The 23113-nt window shown below is 56.7% G+C and overlaps 1 protein-coding gene across 2 annotated transcripts; it reads left to right on the top strand.

Annotated features, from left to right (window-relative positions):
* Positions 1-770: 770 nt before the first annotated feature.
* Positions 771-16379, top strand: GTPBP6 (GTP binding protein 6 (putative)). Of its 2 annotated transcripts, none has more exons than XM_030809070.1 (10): positions 771-1179; positions 2826-2963; positions 3822-3892; positions 4099-4229; positions 4889-4956; positions 6709-6867; positions 8176-8384; positions 12650-12798; positions 13018-13170; positions 15954-16379. In XM_030809070.1, the coding sequence occupies exons 1-10, from the start codon at positions 831-833 to the stop codon at positions 16075-16077; spliced, it is 1551 nt and encodes a 516-aa protein (XP_030664930.1). In that variant the 5' UTR covers positions 771-830; the 3' UTR covers positions 16078-16379. The 2 variants fall into 2 exon arrangements, with proteins under 2 accessions (XP_030664930.1, XP_030664931.1); XM_030809071.1 differs by lacking the exon at positions 771-1179 and adding an exon at positions 1901-1967.
* The last annotated feature ends 6734 nt before the right edge of the window (positions 16380-23113 follow it).

Raw genomic sequence — 23113 nt, 5'->3', positions numbered from 1 at the left:
TCCAGGACCCCCAGGGCTGGACTCGAGCCTCCAAAGCAGACGTGGGGACCCCCTGGGCGGCGTCCAGGACCCCCAGAGCTGCACTCGAGCTCCCAGGGCACACGTGGGGACTCCTGGGCGGCTTCCGGGACCCCCACGGCGGCTCTCCAGGCTCCAGGGCAGACGTGGCAACCCCTAGGCGACGTCAGGGACCCCCAGGGCGGGACTCGAGCCCCCATGGCCGATGTAGGGACCCCCGGGCGCCGTTCTGGATCCCCGGGGCTGCAGTCAAGCGCCCGAAGCGGCGTTCCGGACCCTCGAAATCAGACTTGGACTCCACCCAGCGCCGAACGGGGTAGGACGAGAGCGAGGACGAAGTGAGTGAGGGCAGCGCCGCCGCCGAGGATCGGGGTCCTGGCGCCTACCGGGCCGGCGGCTGCACCGGGGGCTGTTTCTGCCATGAGCCGCCCACGCCGAACAGAAAGCGGCCCGGCCCCGCCTCCCCCGCCCGCAGCGCGTGCCAATCAACAGCACGTGACGCGGGGCGACCAATGAGGAGCACGCCCTGCCGGGGAGCGGCGCTGGGGAGACCGCCCCGGCTGCACGCCAATCACCAGCACGTGATGCGGGATAACCAATGAGAAGCATGCCTTGTGCCGGGGATCGGCGCTGCTGACCCCGCCCCGGCTGCACGCCAATCACTACCACGTGACACGGGATGACCAATGAGAAGCACGCCTTGTGCCGGAGAGAGGCGCTGCTGAGCCCGCCCCGGCCGCACGCCAATCACGAGCACGTGACGAGGAGTGGCCTGTAGGCAGCCCCGCCGCCGCTCAGCCGCCCGATGCGCCATGTGGGCCCTGCGGGCCGCCGTACGCCCTGGGCTGCGGCTCTCCCGCGTGTGCCGCGGCCGCCCGGCTCCGAGGGCAGCCGCGCCGTCCTGCCACACGCGCACGCTCGCCGCTGTCGGCCACAGGGGCCCCGGGAATCTGGAGGGGCCATGGGGCGGAGGGCGGGGCCTGCGGGCGGACGGCGGCAGAAGCCACCCGGGAGACGACGAGGAGGAGCTGGAAGATGCGGACGAGAATGCGGAGGAGGAGCTGCTGCGCGGAGAGCCTCTGCTGCCGGCGGGGACCCAGCGCGTGTGTTTGGTTCACCCTGACGTCAAGTGGGGCCCGGGGAAGCCGCAGATGACTCGAGGTGACCGCGGCGGTTCTTTCAGGGGACACAGAGGAGCTGGAGACCTGGGGACGGGGCTCTGAGGGGCGGGGCTCTGAAGGGACGATCTCATAGGTGGAGATTCAGGGGCGGGGTTCTGTGGGGAGAGTCTCATAGGTGGAGATTCAGGGGCGGGACTCGGGAGAATCATAGGTGGCGATTCAGGGGCGGGGCCCTGACGTGAGAATCTCATAGGTGGAGATTCAGGGGCGGGGCTCTGAAGGGACGATCTCATAGGTGGAGAGTCAGGGGCGGGGTTCTGTGGGGAGACTCTCATAGGTGGAGATTCAGGGGCGGGACTTGGGAGAATCATAGGTGGAGATTCAGGGGCGGGGCCCTGACGTGTGAATCTCATAGGTGGAGATGCAGGGCGGGGCTCTGGGGAAGCGCTGAGGCGGTGACGTAGGGGCGGGGCTTCAGGGGGCGAGGCTCTAAGGAGAGGATTTGATGGGTGGAGATACCAGGGCGTGGCACTGAGGGGCGGGGCTCTGAGAAAGTGCTCATGGATGGTGATGCGGGGGCGGGGCTCTGAGGGGAGGATCTCATAGGTGGAGGTGCATGGGCGGGGTTCAGGGGAGGAGCCCATGGGTGAAAGGGCGGGGCTTATGGGGAAGAGGGGAGGATGTCATAGGTGAAGGTGCGTGGGCGGGGCTTGGGTGGGGGCCTATGGGGTAAAAGTGCGGGGGCGGAGCTTATGGGGAGGAGCCCCTGGGGTGGGCCGGGCCGGTTCTCGCTGATGGGACCCACGTTTCTCTTGCCTTGGGTTAGAGGTACGCACGGTGTGTTTGAGGTCTGGGAAGGGAGGGCGTCCAGCGGACCAATCTGTCGAATTCCCCCACCCCACCCCACCCCACCCCACCCCCACCCCACTCCGCCCCACCCCACCCCCCACCCCCCCCCACCCCACTCCCCCCCCACCCCACTCCCACCCCCCCCCACTGCACCCCACCTCACCCCACTCCACCCCACTCCCCTCCCCACTCCACTCCCCTCCACCCCACTCCCCTCCCCACTCCACCCCCTCCACCCCACTCCCCTCCTCTCCACCCCCCTCCCCTCCCCTCCCCACTCTACCACCCCCCACTCCACTCTCCTCCCCTCCCCTCCCCTCCCCTGGGAGGAAATGCAAATGAATAACTCGCTGCATGTGCCAGAGTCAGAAATGTTGCTTTCTACCTTGGAAGCCCCTGTAGTCGATGAGTGGTTTTTCTTTACGGGTGTTTTCCAAAATGGTCAATTCCGGGAACAGATGAAGCCCCAAACTGCTCAGAACAGCGCGCAGACCTCTTGCCTGTCTCCTCCCAAAACCTGCCCGTGGTTCCTCAGTAATCCCCGAGTACCCACAGCTCCCCGGTTCCCTGCTGCGCCTGCCTGGAGCCCAAATTCCACGTAAGGCAGGGTCGCCCTTGTGTCCCGCTGTGGCTCTGGCGTCCTTCCCCCGTCAGATTCCTACTTAGAGGCCCTACGGGGGACGGAGTCATATCGGGGGACAAACGGCGGCTCAAGGTGCCTTCTCCGAGGAGATTGTCTCAAGGGCAGGAGGAGGCCTCCCCGGGCAGGTGTGGACGGGGGCCCCGGGCCTACCCCAAAGGGAAGCATCTCTCACGGTGGCCCTTGTGTCCCCACAGCCGAGTGGCAGGTGGCGGAGGCCACAGCGCTGGTGCACACGCTGGACGGCTGGTCCGTGGTGCAGACGATGGTCGTGTCGACCAAAACGCCGGATAGGAAGCTCATCTTCGGAAAAGGGAACTTTGAGCACCTGACAGGTGGGTCCGTCCAGACCTGCTCCTTCCCCAAACCTCCTTTCCTGTCCGCTGCTACCAAGAACATTCAACCGAGACCCGCTGAAGAACGGGGCTCTTGCGGGGCCGGAGGGGAATCGGCCTCTTGGATTGCCTGGGTGAGCTGGGAGCACACGCCAGTAGGAGTCTGAGGTCGGGGCAGTTTATAGGGTCCAACAAACAGGGTAGGCAGTGGACTGGCTGTAACCCCCCCTGCCCCTGAAGGCCCCAGCCAAATCCTCCTTCTGGGTGCCCCCCACCCCACCAGCAGTCTCTTAGGGTGGGGTCCAGCCTGGGATCCTTGCGCTTCCCAGGTTTATTGACCATCCCGCTTACATACAGAGTTGGGAAGACGCTACTCCCTTCCTGAGGTGGGGGGCGGCCTCCCGGGGTCACCTGCCGAGGTGGGGGCTGGATTCCCTGCCTCACTCAGATGCATCTCACCCCGGCCGGGATGCGTTCACCGTGTGTGTGTATGTGTGTGTGTGTCCCTGCTGGGATGTGTTCACTGTGAGTGTGTGTGTCCCCACTGGGATGTGCCCATGGTGCATGCGTGTCTGCGTGTGTCCCTGTCAGGATGTGTTACACTGTGTTTGTGTCTGTGTGTGTGTGTGTTGTGTATGTGTCCCTGCTGGGATGTGTTCACCGTGTGCATATCTGTCTGTGAGACACACACCTTCTCCCGCACTGACTTCCTGGATCCCGGGTCTCGTGCTCGGGAAGTCCGGGAACGCCTGTGAACTGGGGTCTCCGCGGTGCATCCCACAAAGGGTATCGTGGGCTTATCCCACAGTCCACGGGCCTGGACGGCCAGCCTCTGACGGGACCCCCTCTTTCTGTTAGAAAAGATCCGAGGGTCTCCAGACATCACGTGCGTCTTCCTGAATGTGGAGAGGATGGCTGTCCTGACCAAGGTACCACAGGATGTGGCTTGCTGTGTTTGTCCCCGCGCTCCGCGTGATGAAGGAGTGGACGCCACAGCGTCCCACCAGGCGGGGGACAGATGGGACAGATGGGGACACGGTGGGGTTAAGGGTTAGGGGCACCCTCCTGCCTCTCTGGTTGGCCACCAGGGCCTGGCCTTCCCCTGTGGCTTCTCAGTTACTCTCTCCTTTTGTAGAAAGAACTAGAAGCTGCCTGGGGCGTGGAGGTGTTTGACCGCTTCACAATCGTCCTGCACATTTTCCGCTGCAACGCCCGCACGAAGGAGGCCCGGCTTCAGGTGGCCCTGGCGGAGATCCCGCTGCACAGGTATCGTGGGGCACCTGGGCGGCACCAACCGTCACGCCCACTCCCAGAACCCCTCCGTTCTGTAGTCACCTGTAGGTCGTTCTGGGGGTACGTGAGGAAGAAAAGCACCACAGGGGCCGGGCGCGGTGGCTCACGCCTGTCATCCCAGCACTTTGGGAGGCCGAGGCGGGCGGATCACGAGGTCAGGAGATCGAGACCATCCCGGCCAACACGGTGAAACCCCGTCTCTACTAAATATACAAAAATTAGCCGGGCGTGGTGGCGGGCGCCTGTGGTCCCAGCTACGCGGGAGGCTGAGGCAGGAGAATGGTGTGAACCCCGGAGGCGGAGCTTGCAGTGAGCCGAGATTGCGCCACTGCACTCCAGCCTGGGCGACAGAGCCAGACTCCATCTCAAAAAAAAAAGAAAAGCTCCATGTGGGCTCTCTCTCCGGGGCCTGTTGCCCCCACTGCCCACCCCCGGCTCCCTACTAGGAAGGTCCCCTCAGCCTGGGACACGCCTCACTCACACTGTCTGAGCTACACGCAGAGCGGGGCCGCGACACCAGCTCCTCCCTTCCGCCCGGAGGTCCCAGCTCTGCCCCTTTCACCTTCACCTCGACCTCTGCTGGGAGGGAGAGCGCGTCTGCAGAGACTGAGCCACTGCCGTTCCCACACCAGGTCGAACTTGAAAAGGGACGTCGCCCACCTGTACCGAGGAGTTGGCTGCCGTTACATCATGGGGTCAGGTAACTCGGGCCGGGCGCGGCGTCCCAGGGCGTCCTCGGAATGCAATTGTCAGCGGCAGCCACGCTCCTCAGCCCTGGAAGATTCCAACAGGGTGGGGGCCGGCTGGGGGCTCTGTCTCCTGGTAGCATTGGAGGAGATAGGAGATGGTGGTGGTTCTTGGAGGTTTTGCCTAAATCAGTACCCACAAACTGGGGATTTAAACAGCAGAGATCTTTGCTCTCCCATCCTGGACACCAAAACTCTGAGATCAAGGTGACACCAAGGCTGCACTCCCTCCTGAGATTCCTCCTGCCTCTCCCAGCTCCTGGAGCTCCAGGCGTCCCTGGGCTTGTGGCCGCCTCACTCCAGTCTCTGCCTCCATCTCCACGTGGCCTCCTCCTCTGTGTCTGAGTCTCCTCTTCTGTCTCTTACAAGGACACCTGTCATTGCATTTAGGGCCTCCCTAATCCAGGACGATCTCATCTCTAGATCCTTCACTTACGACAAACATCTTATTTCCAAATAAGGTCCCCCTCACCGGGAATTAGAATGTGGGCGGATCTTCTAGGAGGACCACAGTTCAATCCACTACAATTGTATCCACTTCCCTCTGGAGGCTCTAGGGGAGGGTCCTTCCTGCCTCTCCCAGCTCCTGGGGGCTCCAGGCATCCCTGGGCTTGTGACCACATCACTCCAGTCTCTGCCTCTTAGAAGGACACAGGTCGTTGCCTCAGGGCCCACCCTAACCTCGGATGATACCTTGAGATCCCACCAAGACCGTATTTCCAAATCAGGTCCCATTCCCAGGTTCTGGGACTTTGGATGTGAACGTGGCCCCCACTGAGCCCACTCATGATGCCGTCCCGGGCCGTGCCCTGCTCGGAGGCCTCCGTAGCGATCCGGCCTTTACTTTCTCCCCGAGTCACGGGAAGCCCTCGTTGACCTCACAGGGTGGATGGGAGGATGGTGTAGACAGAGGGGAGGTGATGGTGTAGATGGGTGGATTGGAGACGGGGTGGTGGTGTAGACAGGAGGATGGTGTAGACGAAGGGGACATTGTGTGGTGTAGACAGGGTGGTGGTATAGCTGGGGCAGTGGTGCCGGTGTAGACAGAAGATGGTGTAGACAGAGGGAGGTGATGGTGTAGATGATGGTGGTGTGCAGAGGGGGGTGATGGTGTAGATGGGTGGATTGTGTAGATGGGTGGTGGTATAGATGGGGCAGTGGTGCCGGTGTAGACAGAAGGATGGTGTGGACAGAGGGGAGGTGATGGTGTAGATGGGTAGATTGTGCAGACGGGGTGATGGTATAGATGGGGCAGTGGTGCCGGTGTAGACAGGAGGACAGTGTAGACAGAGGGAGGTGATGGTGTAGACAGATGGGTGGATTGTGTAGATGGGGTGATGGTATAGATGGGGCAGTGGTGCCGGTGTAGACAAGAGGACGGTGTAGACAGAGGGGAGGTGATGGTGTAGATGGGTGGATTGTGCAGACGGGGTGATGGTATAGATGGGGCAGTGGTGCCGGTGTAGACAGAGGACGGTGTAGACAGAGGGGAGGTGATGGTGTAGATGGGTGGGTGGAGGTGAGACCCCGTTCTGCTGAGCAGAGCCCTTTCTCATGGAACAGGACGGTGTCGGGGCCGCTCCTGGGGAAAGCCGGGCCCCCAAATGCCGGAACAGGCCCTGAGCCCCCACAGACCCTCCGTGGCGCCGCCCCTCTCGGCCTCTCCCGGCGTGGCTCGCCGCCTCACCATCTCGGGTGTTTTTTAGGGGAATCCTTCATGCAGGTGCAGCAGCGTCTCCTGAGAGAGAAGGAGGCCAAGATCAGGAAGGCCCTGGACAGGCTTCGCAAGAAGAGGCATCTGCTGCGCCGGCAGCGGACGCGTCGGGAGTTCCCCGTGATCTCCGTGGTGGGGTACACCAACTGCGGTGAGCACGCGCCCAGGAGGGAGGTTCCCGTGGTCTCTGTATGGGGTACAGCGGCCATGGAGGATGCCATCTACGCCGTCCTCCCATCCAGAGCTTTACCACCCTGTCTATACCACAACCTCCCCTCTATCTACACCATCCTCCCCTCTAGACCATCCCCACTGCCCCATCTACACAATCCACCCATCTATCTACACCATCACCTCCCCTCTGTCTACACCACCCTTCTGTCTACACCAGCACCACTGCCCCATGTATACCACCACCTCATCTACACAATCCACCCACCCGTCTACACCGTCACCTCTCCTCTGTCTACACCACCCTTCTGTCTACACCAGCACCACTGCCCCATGTATACCACCACCTCATCTAGACAATCCACCCACCATCTACACCGTCACCTCTCCTCTGTCTACACCACCCTTCTGTCTACACCAGCACCACTGCCCCATGTATACCACCACCTCATCTACACAATCCACCCATCTATCTACACCATCACCTCTCCTCTGTCTACACCACCCTTCTGTCTACACCAGCACCACTGCCCCATCTATACCACCACCTCATCTACACAATCCACCCATCTATCTACACCATCACCTCCCCTCTGTCTACACCATCCTTCTGTCTACACCGGCACCACTGCCCCATCTATACCACCACCTCATCTACACAATCCAGCCATCTATACCATCACCTCCCCTCTGTCTACACCATCCTCCTGTCTACACCAGCACCACTGCCCCATCTATACCACCACCCTGTCTCCAATCCACCCATCTACACCATTACCTCCCCTCTGTCTACACCATCCTCCTGTCTACACCGGCACCACTGCCCCATCTATACCACCACCTCATCTACACAATCCACCCATCTACACCATCACCTCCCCTCTGTCTACACCACCCTTCTGTCTACACCACACCAGCACCCCCCCCCCCCCCCCCCCCCCCCCCCCCCCCACCCACCACCCCATCTACACCATCCCACCGTCTACACCATTGCCAGCTCTACACAAACGACCTCCCTCCTATCCACGCCTTCACACGCACACCCGTCTACACCACCATCTCCCCTGGGTCCACACCACAGCCCCGCTCCATCGGCCTATAGCAGTGATGGTGGCTTTGTCCCATGCGTCGTGTCTGGCCCAGGGGTGCCGAGGAGCTTGGAGACCGTGTAGCCCGGGGTGCGGCCCCCCGAGAGGGTGCCGTGGTCTCCATTCGGAGGGCCCAGCTGCGGCGCTAGGAGTCGGGACACAAGGGTCTGTGCGGCGCCCTGACCTCCACGCCCTCCTAGGAAAGACCACGCTGATCAAGGCTCTGACGGGCGATGCCGCCATCCAGCCGCGGGACCAGCTGTTTGCCACGCTGGACGTCACGGCCCACGCGGGCACGCTGCCCTCACGCATGACCGTCCTGTACGTGGACACCATCGGCTTCCTCTCCCAGCTGCCGCACGGCCTCATCGAGTCCTTCTCCGCCACCCTGGAAGACGTGGCCCACTCGGTGAGTGTGGGACGGCCGGGGATCGGGTGCTCGGACACCCACTCGGCCCAGGGGCTGGGCACTCGGACACACACACAGCGAAGGGCTGGGCGAAGGGCTGGGCGCTCGGACACACACACAGCGAAGGGCTGGGCGCTCGGACACACACACAGCGAAGGGCTGGGCGCTCGGACACACACACAGCGAAGGGCTGGGCGCTCGGACACACACACAGCGAAGGGCTGGGCGCTCGGACACACACACAGCGAAGGGCTGGGCGCTCAGCGAAGGGCTGGGCACTCGGACACACACACAGCGAAGGGCTGGGCGCTCAGACACACACACAGCGAAGGGCTGGGCACTCGGACACACACACACAGCGAAGGGCTGGGCGCTCAGCGAAGGGCTGGGCGCTCGGACACACACACAGCGAAGGGCTGGGCGCTCAGACACACACAGCGAAGGGCTGGGCACTCGGACACACACACAGCGAAGGGCTGGGCGCTCGGACACACACACAGCGAAGGGCTGGGCGCTCGGACACACACACAGCGAAGGGCTGGGCGCTCGGGACACACACACAGCGAAGGGCTGGGCGCTCGGACACACACACAGCGAAGGGCTGGACGCTCGGACACACACACAGCGAAGGGCTGGGCGCTCGGACACACACACAGCGAAGGGCTGGGCGCTCGGACACACACACAGCGAAGGGCTGGGCGCTCGGACACACACACAGCGAAGGGCTGGCTGGGCTCTCAGAAACACACTCAGGCAGTGGCCGGGCTCTCGGACACCCACACAACTTGGGGCCAGGACAACTGCCTCCTGGGGCTCAGACTTAGTGTCCCCCAAGCCTCCCATGGCGAGGGGCCGGGCCCTCGGACCCCCACTCGGCACAGGGGCCGGGCACTCAGACACACACACAGCCAGGGGCCAGGCTCTCGGACACCCACCCTGCCCAGGGGCCGGGCCCTCAGACACCCACCCAACTCGGGGCCGGAACAACAACTGCCTCCTGGGGCTCAGACTTAGTTTGAGCCCCAGGAGGCTCCCACGTCCCCCGACAACAGGCTGCGCAGTTGCCCCAGTCTCACCAACACTCAGGGCCGTGTCCTTGCCGCCGTGAGCCGGTGTAGAAATAGGAACTCAGCCGTCAGCCCTCTCCTGGCCTACGTGCCTGAACACGTGAGCGTGTTCCCGGGCGCACCTGCTCCACGTCACAGACCCCTGACAGCGTGACCGTTCGTGTCACAGACGTGCGGGCGGGGGCGGACACGGCACGGTGACGCCTGAGGATCGGTGAACACCGAGATGCTGGAAACAGCTGTGGGGTCCTGAGGCTGTCACTGCAAAAGGGGCCACAGACGGGGGCCGGAAACCACAGGAACCGACCCTACCACAGGTCCAGAAAGCGGGAGCTGACTGCAGACTCTAGGGGAGGCTCCTTCCTGCCTCTCCCAGCTCCTGGGGGCTGCAGGTGTCCCTGGGTTTGTGGTCCCATCACTCCAGTCTCTGCGTCTGTCTGTGGCCTTCCCCTCTGTGTCTGTGTCTCCTCCTCTGTCTCTTAGAAGGACGCCTGTCATTGGATTTATGGTCCACCCTAATCTAGGATGATCTCATCTCCAGATCTTCCAGTTAATCACATCTGCAGAGACCCTGTTTCCAAATAATGTCCCATTCACAGATTCCAGATGATCAATACATGGACAGGTCTTTTGTGGGGGCCACGGTTCACTTCACTTCAGTTGTATCCAGTTCCTTCTGGAGGTTCTAGGGGAGGCTCCTTCCTGCCTCTCACAGCTCCTGGGGGCTCCAGGCATCCCTGGGCTTGTGGCTGCATCACTCCCGTCTCTGCCTCCATCTCCACGTGGCCTTCCCGTCTGTGTCTGTGTCTCCTCTTCTGTCTCGTAGAAAAACACCTGTCACTGGATTTAGGACTCACCTAATCCAGGATCATCTCGTCTCAAAATCCTTGACTTATTTACATCTCTAAAGACCTTATATCCGAATCACGTCCCATTCATGGGTTGAGGGAGTTAGGATGTAGACAGCTTTTCGGGGAGACTGTGGTTCAACCCATTCCAATTGTATCCAGTTCCTTCTGGAGGTTCTAGGGGAGGGTCCTTCCTGCCTCTCCCAGCTCCTGGGAGCTCGAGGCGTCCCTGGGCCTGTGGCCACATCACTCCAGTCTCTGCCTCCGTCTCCACGTGGCTTTCTCCTGTGTCTGTCTCCTAGGACACCTGTCATTGCATTTAGGGGCCACCTAGATAAATCCAGGGTAACCTCATCTTAACTACATCTGCAAAAACTCCATTTCCAAGCAAGTTTCCCTTCTCTCCTGTTCTGCCCCACATCTCTCTCTCTGTGTCTGTCATAAACATACCGATCGGTCGTTGGATTTAGGGCCCACTGTCCTCCCCCTCGAGCTCATCTTCACCAGCTGCATCTGCAGAGATCTTAATTCAGGGTAGGGTCCCATTTTGAGGCTGCTGGTGGATGTGGATTTGGGGGCGGGGTGCTGTTCGGCTCCGGAACTGCCCCCGGCCCTAGGGTGCTGAGTGAGCTGCACACTCCGTCCGTACCGTAGACTTTCCGAGTTCATGAAGAGTAAGGGGAAAATATTGTCAAGCAACAAGGCAGGAAAACAAGGTGTGAGATTGTGACGTTCAGGTTACAGCTTTGTTTTTTGCCCTGAGGGAGAAGCAGCAAATGCCCCAAAGAATGGACGCGGCTGCCACCTCCTCGAGGAGATGGGATTGAACCCCGCCCAGAGCCTGGACTCCGCTTTTGACTCCTCCCGACAATAAATTATGGACCAGGCGCGGTGGCTCACGCCTGCAATCCCAGCACTTTGGGAGGCCGAGGTGGGTGGATCACTTCAGGTCAGGAGATCGAGACCAGCCTGACCAACATGGTGAAACCCCGTCTCTACTAAAAATACAAAAATTAGCCGGGTGTGGTGGTGGGCGCCTGTGATCCCAGCTACTCGGGAGGCTGAGGCAGGAGAATCGCTTAAACCTGGGAGGTGGAGGTTGCAGTGAGCCGAGATCGTGCCATTGCACTCCAGCCTGGGTGACAGAGCGAGACTCGTCTCAAAAAGAAAACAAAAAGTCTAAAAGTTTCCTGGGATGAAATTATTTTTTGTTTTGTTTTTCTTTTTCTTTCAGACAGGGTCTCGCTCTGTCACCCATACTGAACTGCGGCGGCACGATCTCAGCTCACTGCAGTGGCACGATCTCAGCTCACTGCAGCCTCAACCTCCTGGGCTCAAGTGATCCTCCCACCTCAGCCTCCTGAGTAGCTAAGACCACAGCCACGCGCAAGCAGGCCTGGCTAACTTTTGTACTTTCTGTAGAAACGGTCTCGCTCTCTTGCCCAGGCTGGTCTCAAACTCCTGGGCTCAAGCCACCTCCCAAAGTGCCCCAGTTACAGAAAAAATATTATTTGTATTAAGTGCATCCAAAACAAACGAAAAGTAGACGTGCATACCCTGGTAGCATAAGTCGGAGAATTACAGGCAGTATAATTGGGAGACTTAACACACGGCTTTTTTTTCCCCTGTGTTTTTTCAAATTTTGTGTAAGGAACCTGCCTGTAAGATTTTTTTTTTTTTTTTTTTGAGACGGAGTCTCGCTCTGTCGCCCAGGCTGGAGTGCAGTGGCGCGATCTCGGCTCACTGCAAGCTCTGCCTCCCGGGTTCACGGCATTCTCCTGCCTCGGCCTCTCCGAGTAGCTGGGACTACAGGCGCCCGCCACCACGCCCGGCTAATTTTTTGTATTTTTAGTAGAGACGGGGTTTCACCGTGGTCTCGATCTCCTGACCTCGTGATCCGCCCGCCTCGGCCTCCCAAAGTGCTGGGATTACAAGCGTGAGCCACCGCGCCCGGCCAAGATTTTTTTTTTTAACGTGAGAAAAAGCATCCTTTAAAGAGGAGATACTTCCGCTGTTCAGAAAGATTTCGCAGGAGGATGAAGCCGCCCAAAGCTTTGAATGAAGAGCTGCTGGGTGGGCGGGTGGTGGTTGGGTGATATACGGCACCCCCTTGCGTGTGGGTCTGGGGGTGCGGAGCTGCTGCCTGTGTCTTGGAAGGCTGGTGGGCCTGCGTCCACTGTTAGTTCAGGAGCCCCCGTCCTGGGGTATCCGAGAGGCCTGTATACAGACGTACCTCCCACACCCAGCCTGTCGTTGGGAGCTCGTGTGAGCCCCTCTCCTGGGCCTGTCTGCAAGCTTGGGGTCGGGGACCAGAGGCTCTGCAGCTCTGACCGCACGGCCCGGCCTGCAGGATCTCATCCTCCACGTGAGGGACGTCAGCCACCCCGAGGCAGAGCTCCAGAAATGCAGCGTTCTGTCCACGCTGCGCGGCCTGCAGCTGCCCGCCCCACTCCTGGACTCCATGCTGGAGGTTCACAACAAGGTGGACCTCGTGCCCGGGTGAGTCCAGCCCTGGGGCCCGCAAATATCTCCTTCCCCTGCACGCACTGGAGCCGGGTGGAGAGATGCCCCGTCTCCTTGCGTGAACCGCAGCGGTGGCAGCCAGGACACAGGGAGTGGCCCCTGGCTGTGCCCCGCGGGCAGCGGACTCATGGGGACCCTGATTTCGTTCGGCCGCCCCGACGCTGAGTGGGGCCTGTGGCATCCCCACCCTCGCAGGTACAGCCCCACGGAACCGAATGTCGTGCCCGTGTCTGCCCTGCGGGGCCACGGTCTCCAGGAGCTGAAAGCTGAGCTCGATGCGGCGGTTTTGAAGGCGACCGGGAGACAAATCCTTACTCTCCGCGTGAGGCTCGCAGGGGCGCAGCTCAGGTGAGCGGCCTGCAGGGGCAGGAGACAGGATGGTGCTCTGGATGCCTGTCTCTGGCTCTGAAACGGGCTCTTCGTGGGTGCAGAAGGAGCTGTGGGATCCCTGAGAGCTTTAGGATGTGCAGACGAGACGAATGGGTTTGCATCAAATGTACATTTCTGACTGTGCATGCAACAGGTGCCTAATCTGCGCTGACAATCAGAATGTACATTTCTGACTGCATACAACAGGTGCCTAATCTGCGCTGACAGTCAAAATGTACATTTTGATAAACAGTCTAATCGCTACAATCAAATGTACATTTCTGACTGCATACAACAGGTGCCTCATCTGCGCTGACAGTCAAAATGTACATTTCTGACTGCATACAACAGGTGCCTAATGTGTGCTTGACAGTCAATGTACATTTCTGTGCATACAACAGGTGCCTAATCTGCTTGACAGTCAAAATGTACATTTCTGTGCATACAACAGGTGCCTAATCTGCTTGACAGTCAAAATGTACATTTCTGTGCATACAACAGGTGCCTAATCTGTGCTTGACAGTCAAAATGTACATTTCTGACTGCATACAACAGGTGCCTAATCTGCGCTCGACAGTCAAAATGTACATTTCTGTGCATACAACAGGTGCCTAATCTGCGCTCGACAGTAAAAATGTACATTTCTGTGCATACAACAGGTGCCTAATCTGCGCTTGACAGTCAAAATGTACATTTCTGTGCATACAACAGGTGCCTAATCTGCGCTCGACAGAAAACGTACATTTCTTACTGTGCATACAACAGGTGCGTAATCTGTGCTACAGTCAAAATGTACATTTCTGACTGTACATACAACAGGTGCCTAATCTGTGCTTGACAGTCAAAATGTACATTTCTGTGCATACAACAGGTGCCTAATCTGCTTGACAGTCAAAATGGACATTTCTGACTGTGCATACAACAGGTGCCTAATCTGTGCTTGACAGTCAAAATGTACATTTCTGTGCATACAACAGGTGCCTAATCTGCACTCGACAGTAAAAACGTACATTTCTGTGCATAAAATAGGTGCCTAATCTGCGCTCGACAGTAAAAACGTACATTTCTGTGCATAAAACAGGTGCCTAATCTGCGCTCGACAGAAAACGTACATTTCTTACTGTGCATACAACAGGTGCGTAATCTGCGCTACAGTCAAAATGGACATTTCTGACTGTACATACAACAGGTGCCTAATCTGTGCTTGACAGTCAAAATGGACATTTCTGTGCATACAACAGGTGCCTAATCTGTGCTTGACAGTCAAAATGTACATTTCTGTGCATACAACAGGTGCCTAATCTGCTTGACAGTCAAAATGGACATTTCTGTGCATACAACAGGTGCCTAATCTGTGCTTGACAGTCAAAATGTACATTTCTGACTGCATACAACAGGTGCCTAATCTGCGCTGACAGTCAAAATGTACATTTCTGACTGCATACAACAGGTGCCTAATGTGTGCTTGACAGTCAATGTACATTTCTGTGCATACAACAGGTGCCTAATCTGCTTGACAGTCAAAATACATTTCTGTGCATACAACAGGTGCCTAATCTGCTTGACAGTCAAAATGGACATTTCTGTGCATACAACAGGTGCCTAATCTGTGCTTGACAGTCAAAATGTACATTTCTGACTGCATACAACAGGTGCCTAATCTGTGCTTGACAGTCAAAATGTACATTTCTGTGCATACAACAGGTGCCTAATCTGCGCTCGACAGTAAAAACGTACATTTCTGACTGCATGCAACAGGTGCCTAATCTGTGCTTGATGGTCAAAATGTACATTTCTGACTGTGCATACAACGGGTGCCTAATCTGTGCTTGACAGTCAAAATGTACATTTCTGTGCATACAACAGGTGCCTAATCTGTGCTTGACAGTCAAAATGTACATTTCTGACTGTGCATACAACAGGTGCCTAATCTGTGCTCGACAGTAAAAACGTACATTTCTGTGCATACAATAGGTGCCTAATCTGTGCTTGACAGTCAAAATGTACATTTCTGTGCATACAACAGGTGCCTAATCTGTGCTTGACAGTCAAAATGTACATTTCTGTGCATACAACAGGTGCCTAATCTGTGCTTGACAGTCAAAGTGTACATTTCTGACTGTGCATACAACGGGTGCCTAATCTGCGCTGACAGTCAAGGGGTACAGGTCTCCCTACCAATAAGAAAGCAAGCTCCAGCCGGATGCAGTGGCACAGGCCGGTAACCCCAAGACTTTGGGAAGGCCGAGGCAGGAGGATTGCTTGAGCTGAGAGGAGTTTGAGGCCAGGCTGGGCAACATAGTGAGACCCCATCTGTACAAAGAATAAAAAATTACCCCAAGTATGGTGGCTCACGCCTGTCATCCCAGCACTTTGGGAGGCCGAGGCGGGCGGATCACGAGGTCAGGAGATCGAGACCATCCTGGCTAACACGGTGAAACCCCGTCTCTACTAAAAAATACAAAAAATTAGCCGGGCGCGGTGGCAGGTGCCTGTAGTCCCAGCTACTCGGGAGGCTGAGGCAGGAGAATGGCGTGAACCCGGGAGGCAGAGCTTGCAGTGAGCCGAGATCGCGCCACTGCACTCCAGCCTGGGCGACAGAGCGAGACTCCGTCTCAAAAAAAAAAAAGAAAAAAGGAAACAGGACGATCTGATGAATGAATAGTTTGAGCTAAGCTCTTTTTAGCGTAATTATTTATTGTGAAACTAACCAAATACTTACGGGTTCTGCTTGTTCCCATACAACGCGCGTCTGTCCCCAGCTGGCTGTATAAGGAGGCCACAGTTCAAGAGGTGGACGTGATCCCTGAGGACGGGGCGGCCGACGTGAGGGTCATCATCAGCAACTCAGCCTACGGCAAATTCCAGAAGCTGTTTCCAGGATGAACGGACGCCCGCAGAGGCCTGGGGAGCTGAGGCGTCACCGCCGTGTTGGGGGCAGCCTGGTGTCAGGTGCAGCAGGGCCGTCCTTGTCTGGTTCTGTGCCCGTCTGGTTCCCAGCCATTTGCTGGGATGACCGCGCAGGCTGGTGACACGGCCGCAGCTGCCCCAAAGAGGGCCGCCCGAGCGTCCACGCCAAGCGTGAGCATCCACGAGATTCCAGTGGGCCCTCGGTGCCTGCTGTGAACTGCTTTCCCTCGGTATGTTTCAGTAGCAGGACATTAAACCTTTGTTTTTTACGTCCATGAGCAGCATTTCCAGTTCCTCCTGCACCTGCCGTGAGCCGTGGCCCTGGTGGGCACCGATGGGCCCTCCTCCCGGCTGTCTGTGTTCACAGATGGTCTCGTTTCCCATGGTGGTGTCGGGGAAATGACGAAAAATCAGGTTTCCCGGCAGCACAGAGAACCCTTCCACAAAAGTAGAAGGTAAAGCAAATAGTTTTACTAAAGAAAAAGCTTCAAACCAGACCATGAGGCCGGGCGCAGTGGGTCATGCCTGTTATCCCAGCACTTTGGGAGGCTGAGGCGGGCGGATCACGAGGTCAGGAGATCGAGACCACGGTGAAACCCCGTCTCTACTAAAAATACAAAAAAAATTAGCCGGGCGTGGTGGCGGGCCCCTGTAGTCCCAGCTACTCGGAGAGGCTGAGGCAGGAGAATGGCGGGAACCCGGGAGGCGGAGCTTGCAGTGAGCTGAGATCGCGCCACTGCACTCCAGCCTGGTGACAGAGCAAGACTCTCTCTCAAAAAAAAAAAAAAAAAAAAAAAAAAAAAAAAAAACCAGACTGTGATGTGTCACAGACCATCCGCTAAGAGATGCAGAGAGAGAATTTCACCTGCGTGTGGCCAGGATGTACAGCCGTTACATGCACATTAGCCGTCTCCATCAACAGGAAAACAAAATGCCTCATGTTTTTTTTGTTTTGAGGCAGAATCTCGCTCTGTCGCCCAGGCTGGAGTGAGTGCAGCGGTGTGATCTTGGCTCACTGCAACCTCTGCCTCCCGGGTTCAAACGGTTCTCCTGCCTCAGCCTCCTGAGTAGCTGGGATTACAGGCGCCCACCATCACACCTGGCTAATTTTTGTATTTTTAGAAAAGACGGGGTTTCACTATATTGGTCAGGCTGGTCTCGAACACCTGACCTCAGGTAGGTCCGCCCACCTCAGCTCCCCAAAGTGCTGGGATTACAGGCATGAGCCACCGCACTGGGCCTCACGACTTGATTTTTTTAAACCTCTAGGACCTCAAAAAGGTGCCCAGTGAATTAACTTTTTTTTTTTTTTTTTTTTTTTGACATGGAGTCTTGGAACTGTTTCCCAGGCTGGAGTGCAATGGCACGATCTCAGCTCACTGCAACCTCCACCTCCCAGGTTCAAGCGATTCCCCTGCCTCAGCCCCTTGAGTAGCTGGGATTACAGGCACCCACCACCACACCCGGCTAATTTTTTGTATTTTTAGTAGAGACGGGGTTTCACCATGTTGATCAGGCTGGTCTTGAACTCCCGACCTCAGGTGATCCACCCAACTCGGCCTCCCAAAGTGCTGGGATTACAGGTGTGTGACACTGCGCCCGGCCTGAATTAACATTTTCTTTTTTTTTTTTTTTTTGAGATGGAGTCTGTGTCGCCCAGGCTGGAGTGCAATGGCGTGATCTCGGCTCACCACAACCTCCACCTCCCTGGTTCACGCCATTCTCCTGCGTCAGCCTCCTGAGTAGCTGGGACTACAGGCACCTGCCACCACGCCCGGCTAATTTTTTATATTTATTATTTTTATATATTTATAATTTGTATATTATTTTATCTATTTCTGTATATTTAGTAATTTTTGTATTTTCACCACGTCGATCAGGCTGGTCTCAAACTCTTGACCTTGTGATCCGCCCACCCCTGCCTCCCAAAGTGCTGGGATTGCGTGAGCCACCGTGCCCGGCCTCCTGAATTAACATTTTCTGAAGATGCCTCCTGCATGCTATCCTGAAAGCCGCCAGAGGGGTCTTGGCTGCATAAGCAGTAATAAAATTCATACACATATTTGACTTTAATGACGTTCATTTATTTAAACGATCTGTATGAATTCGGAGATTTTGTGGATACACCCCTGACACACGAGGATTCACAGCCGATGGAAGTCAGGGAGGCTCCCTGCAAATTCTTCCTTCATCTCCGCGGGGCCTGCCTGAGCCCTGATCCAGCAGAGTCGTGGGGCTGAGGTAGCCGCTGGTTGTGGCCCAGGAGTGCGTCTTTCTGGATGTGAGGCACCTTAGTTTCACCGTGGCAACCGGGTACGAAAAGTAGAAGCGGATTTTTGGAAAATGAGTCATTAGGTCCCAAAGAGAAGCTGTTCCAACATGGACTCGATAACCCTCGAGGACCATCCTGAGAAACTGATGTGTCTCGTTAGACGAGGAAAGAAATGCACGATTTGCTTGGGAAAGGGGAGTAAAAATGGTGGCTTGAACCACCAGCTCCAACAAGCGACACGTAGAAAATGAGGTATAGGCCGGGCGCGGTGGCTCACGTCTGTCATCCCAGCACTTTGGGACGCTGAGGCGGGAGGATCACCTGAGGTCGGGAGTTCGAGACCAGCCTGGCCAACATGGCAAAACCCCGTCTCTGCTAAAAATATAAAAATTTGCCGGGCGTGGTGGCAGGTGCCTGTAATCCCAGCTACTCGGGAGGCTGAGGCAGGAGAATTGCTGGAGCCCGGGAGGTGGAGGTTGCAGTGAGCCGGGATCGCGCCACTGCACTCCAGCCCCGGCAACGAGAGTGAAACCCCGTCTCAAAAAATAAAAATACAAATACAAAATTAACCAGGCATGGTGGCATGCGCCTGTAATCTTAGCTCCTCGGGAGGCTGAAGCAGAGAATCACTTGAACCCAGGAGGCAGAGGTTGCAGTGAGCTGAGATCGTGCCATTGCACTCCAGCCTGAACAACAAGAGGGAAAATCCATCTCAAAAAAAAAAAAAAAAAAAGGTATTTGCACGATCTGCATCTGAAACTAGGACTGTTCACGCTTCAGAGGCAGAAAGAAACCTGTTGCAGAAACCAGCGAGTCTCCCACACGGACTGGGGGCACCTTCCGTGGGGTGGTGTCCCGTGTACCCACAGGACTTTAATTCACGGAGGTGACTGGGACGAGCATGGAGAAGCCACTGAAAGAAATTACTCCAGACCCTTCCCGAGAGAAGAGGCTGCCACAGCACACAGGGCAGAAGCGTATACCTGGGTTTGGCTCGGGAGGCAGGAATGAACGAGGGAAGAGCCCTTTCCAGGGCCTGGGGAATGGCTGACGGTTGACAACTTTCGAACACTTCAGCTGGACTCTGGACTGTGGGGCAGGCTCTACTGGGCCGGGACTCAGCCGGGAATGATTTAGGGCCAGGAAAATACTGGCTTGAGGCCGGGCGCAGTGTCTCAACGCCTGTGATCCCAGCACTTTGGGAGGCCAACGCGGATGGATCACCCGAGGTCGGGAGTTCGAGACCAGCCTGCGCAACATGGTGAAACCCTGTCTCTACTGAAAATACAAAAATTAGCCGGGTGTGGTGGCGGGTGCCTGTAGTCCCAGCTACTCAGGAGGCTGAGGCAGGAGAATTGCTTGAATCCGGGAGGTGGAGGTTGCAGTGAGCTGAGATTGGACCACGGCACTGCAGCCTGGGTGACAGAGCGAGTCTCCATCTCAAACATATACTCCTACTGCTACTACTAATAATAGTAATTATCTGGACATGGTGGGTAATTGTTATAGGTATAATTACACCTATAGTCCCAGTTACTTGCAAGCTGAGGCGGGAGGATTGCTTCAGCCCAGGCGTTGAAGGTTACACTGAGCTATGACTGTTCTCCTACTACACACCAGCCTGAGCAACAGAGCCAGACCCCATCTCTACAAAAAAATAAAATAATTAGCTGGGTGTGGTGGCTGACACCTGAGGTCCCAGCTATGGCGGAGGTTGAGGTGGAAGGATCACTGGAGCCCAGGAATTTGAGACCAGACTGTGAAACGTCGCGAAACTCCGTCTCTACCAAAAACACAAAAATTAGCCGAGAGTGGGGGTGTGTCCCTGGAGTCCCAGTTACGTGGGAGGCTGAGAGGGTCGCTTGAGCCCAGGAGGTTGAGGCTGCAGTGAGATATGACTGTACCACTGCCCTCCAGCCTGGGTGACAGAGCAAGACCCTGTCCCTAAACATAATTTAAAGAAATATTGGTAGCCAGGCACAGTGGCTCACGCCTGTAATCCCAGCACTTTGGGGAGGCGAGGCGGGCGGATCACCTGAGGTCGGAAGTTTGAGACCAGCCTGGCTAACAGGGTGAAACCCCGTCCCTACTAAAAATACGAAATTAGCCGGGCGTGGTGGCACATGCCTGTAATCCCAGCTACTCGGGAGGCGGAGGCAGGAGAATCGCTTGAACCCGGGAGGCGGAGGTTGCGGTGAGCCGAGATCTCGCCACTGCACTCCAGCCTGGGGTAACGAGAGAAACTCCATCTTAAAAAAATAATAATAATAAATATATATATACACATATATACACACGTATAATATATACACTATATATGTGTGCATATATATATATACATATATGTGTATATCTATGTGTGTGTGTATATATATAGGCTTGGTGTGAAAGCTAGCCGAGGGGTTGGCTGACAGGGTACGCTGGCTCCTAAGTGGCTTGTTACTGTGTTTAGTTATTAGTGAGCTGTGGGAGGGTACTGTCTCCCTGGGTCTGTAAGGGCTCCAGACGCCACAGCAAGAAGAATACAGAAATAAAAAAACATATTATGGGCGGCCGTGGTGGTTCACGCCTGTCATCCCAGCACTGGGAGGCGGAGGTGGGAGAATCACTTGAGGCCAGGAGTTCAAGACCAACCTGGCCGACAGAGACCCCATCTCTATTTTTTGAGATGGAGTCTCGCTCTGTCACCCAGGCTGGAGTGCAGTAGCGCGATCTCACCTCAATGCAATCTCCACCTCCCAGCTTCAAGCATTTCTCCTGCCTGAACCTCCCGAGTAGCTGGGACTACAGGCGCCCACCACACACCCAGCTAATTTTTGTATTTTTAGTAGAGATGGGGTTTCACCATGCTGGTCAGGCTGGTCTCGAACTCCTGACCTCGTGATCCGCCCGCCTCGGCCTCCCAAAGTGCTGGGATGACAGGCATGAGCCACTGTGCCCGGCCACCCCATCTCTATTTTAAAGAAAAAGAAAGGAAAAGATACTATCATCCGTCCTATGATCACCAATATTTGGCCCAAACAAAGTCACAATACTTGGAAAGTCGGGGGTGAAACCGCAGCCGCCGCGTCCTGAACTTCAGAAGGTCCCGTCAGCACCACAGCAGCTTCTGGTTCAGCGCGATGACGTCGCTGACGAAGCCGTCTGCGCCGATGAAGTCGCCCGCGATGATGTTGGTGCACCGTGAGCCCGGCCCCGGGCACTGCTCTCGGACCCACGCGCTCAGCCGCGGAAGGTTGGGCAGCGTCATCTTCTCCAGGGACTCGGACGGGTGCGCCAGAACGTACTGCAGGTTCTCCGTGAGGTTGATGCCGGCCACGAACAGCCCTCCTGCAACGGTGAGGGTGGGGAGAGGTTACAGGATCACGGGCCTCACCCGCCCGTCTGTCCCTCCTGGTCACGTTGTTAGAGGTTCGCATCTCAGGAATTGAGAGTTGAAAGCACCATTGTCAGTTATAATGCGTGGTGGGTGGCGCCGGGTGCGGTGGTTCACGCCTGTAATCCCAGCACTTCCGTAGGCCGAGGTGGTGGGGGGATCACCTGAGGTTGGGAGTTCGAGACCAGCCTGACCAACATGGAGAAACCCCATCTCTACTAAAAACACAAAACTAGCCGGGCATGGTGGTGCACACCTGTAATCCCAGCTACTCGGGAGGCTGGGGCAGGAGAATCGCTTGAACCTGGGAGGCGGAGGCTGCGGTGAGCTGAGATCGCTCCACTGCACTCCAGCCTGGTCACAAGAGCGAAATTCCACCCCCCCCCCAAAAAAAACACGTGGTGGGTGGTCAACCTCAAAGATGCTTACATCGTAACAGCATCTGGGAGACAGAATAACGGCCCCAGAGACGCCCACATCCTAATCCCATGTGGCAGACAGAATAATGGCCCCAGAGATCCCCCATGTGATAAACAGGGAAGAATGCTGTCATCTTAGGCACTAAGTCTGTGCCTCCTGTTACGAGGCTTATAGGGAGAGTTGATGTTGACCAGCGATTCTCAAAGCGGGGTCCCTGCAATAGTTAGAAATGCAAATTTGGGGGCTCCACCTAGATCTGCTGAACCAGAATCTCTGTGGGGGCAGAGGGATGCAGTCTGCAAGCCGTGTTTGAAGAAGCTCCCCCAGAGGTAGGTGCCAGTGCCCCTGTGTTGACCAGCTGGACTGACTCCACGGCCAGAGACGGCAAAGTCAGCAGACGTTTAAGGCCAACTTCTCTCAGTGGTTTTTCACATTTATTTCTAGGCTGGGCACGGTGGCTCACGCCTGTCATCACAGCACGTTGGGAGGCCGAGGCAGGTGGATCATCTGAGGTCAGGAGTTCAAGACCAGCCTGACCAACATGCTGAAACCCTTTCTCTAGTAAAAACACATCAAAAACTTAACTCAGCGTGGTGGCAGGTGCCTGTTATCCCAGCTACTCGAGAGGCTGAGGCAGGAGAAAGGCTTGAACCCGGGAGGTGGAGGTTGCAGGGAGCTGAGATCGCGCCACTGCACTCCAGCCTGGGAGATAGAGCAAGACTCCGTCTCAAAAAAAAAAAAAAGTCCGGGTGCAGTGGCTCATGCCTGTAATCCCAGCACTTTGGAAGGCCGAGGTGGGCCGATTGCCTGAGGTAGGGAGTTCGAGACCAGCCTGACCAACATGGAGAAACCCCGTCTCTACTAAAAATAAAAAAAAATTATCTGGGTGTGGTGAGAGGCTGAAGCAGGAGAATGGCTTGAACCCAGGAGGCAGAGGTTGCAGT

Source organism: Nomascus leucogenys, unplaced genomic scaffold (genome assembly GCF_006542625.1).
Source record: "Nomascus leucogenys isolate Asia unplaced genomic scaffold, Asia_NLE_v1 001746F_25780_qpd_obj, whole genome shotgun sequence".
Taxonomy (NCBI): domain Eukaryota; kingdom Metazoa; phylum Chordata; class Mammalia; order Primates; family Hylobatidae; genus Nomascus; species Nomascus leucogenys.
This window is presented reverse-complemented; position numbering and strand designations above follow the sequence as displayed.

Excerpts from the sequence above, each read along its gene's own strand:
- GTPBP6 (XM_030809070.1), top strand. The coding sequence starts at position 831 with ATGTGGGCCCTGCGGGCCGCCGTACGCCCTGGGCTGCGGCTCTCCCGC. Across the intron at positions 1,180-2,825 it reads GAAGCCGCAGATGACTCGAG|CCGAGTGGCAGGTGGCGGAG; the intron begins GTGACCGCGGCG and ends GTGTCCCCACAG. Across the intron at positions 6,868-8,175 it reads GGTGGGGTACACCAACTGCG|GAAAGACCACGCTGATCAAG; the intron begins GTGAGCACGCGC and ends ACGCCCTCCTAG.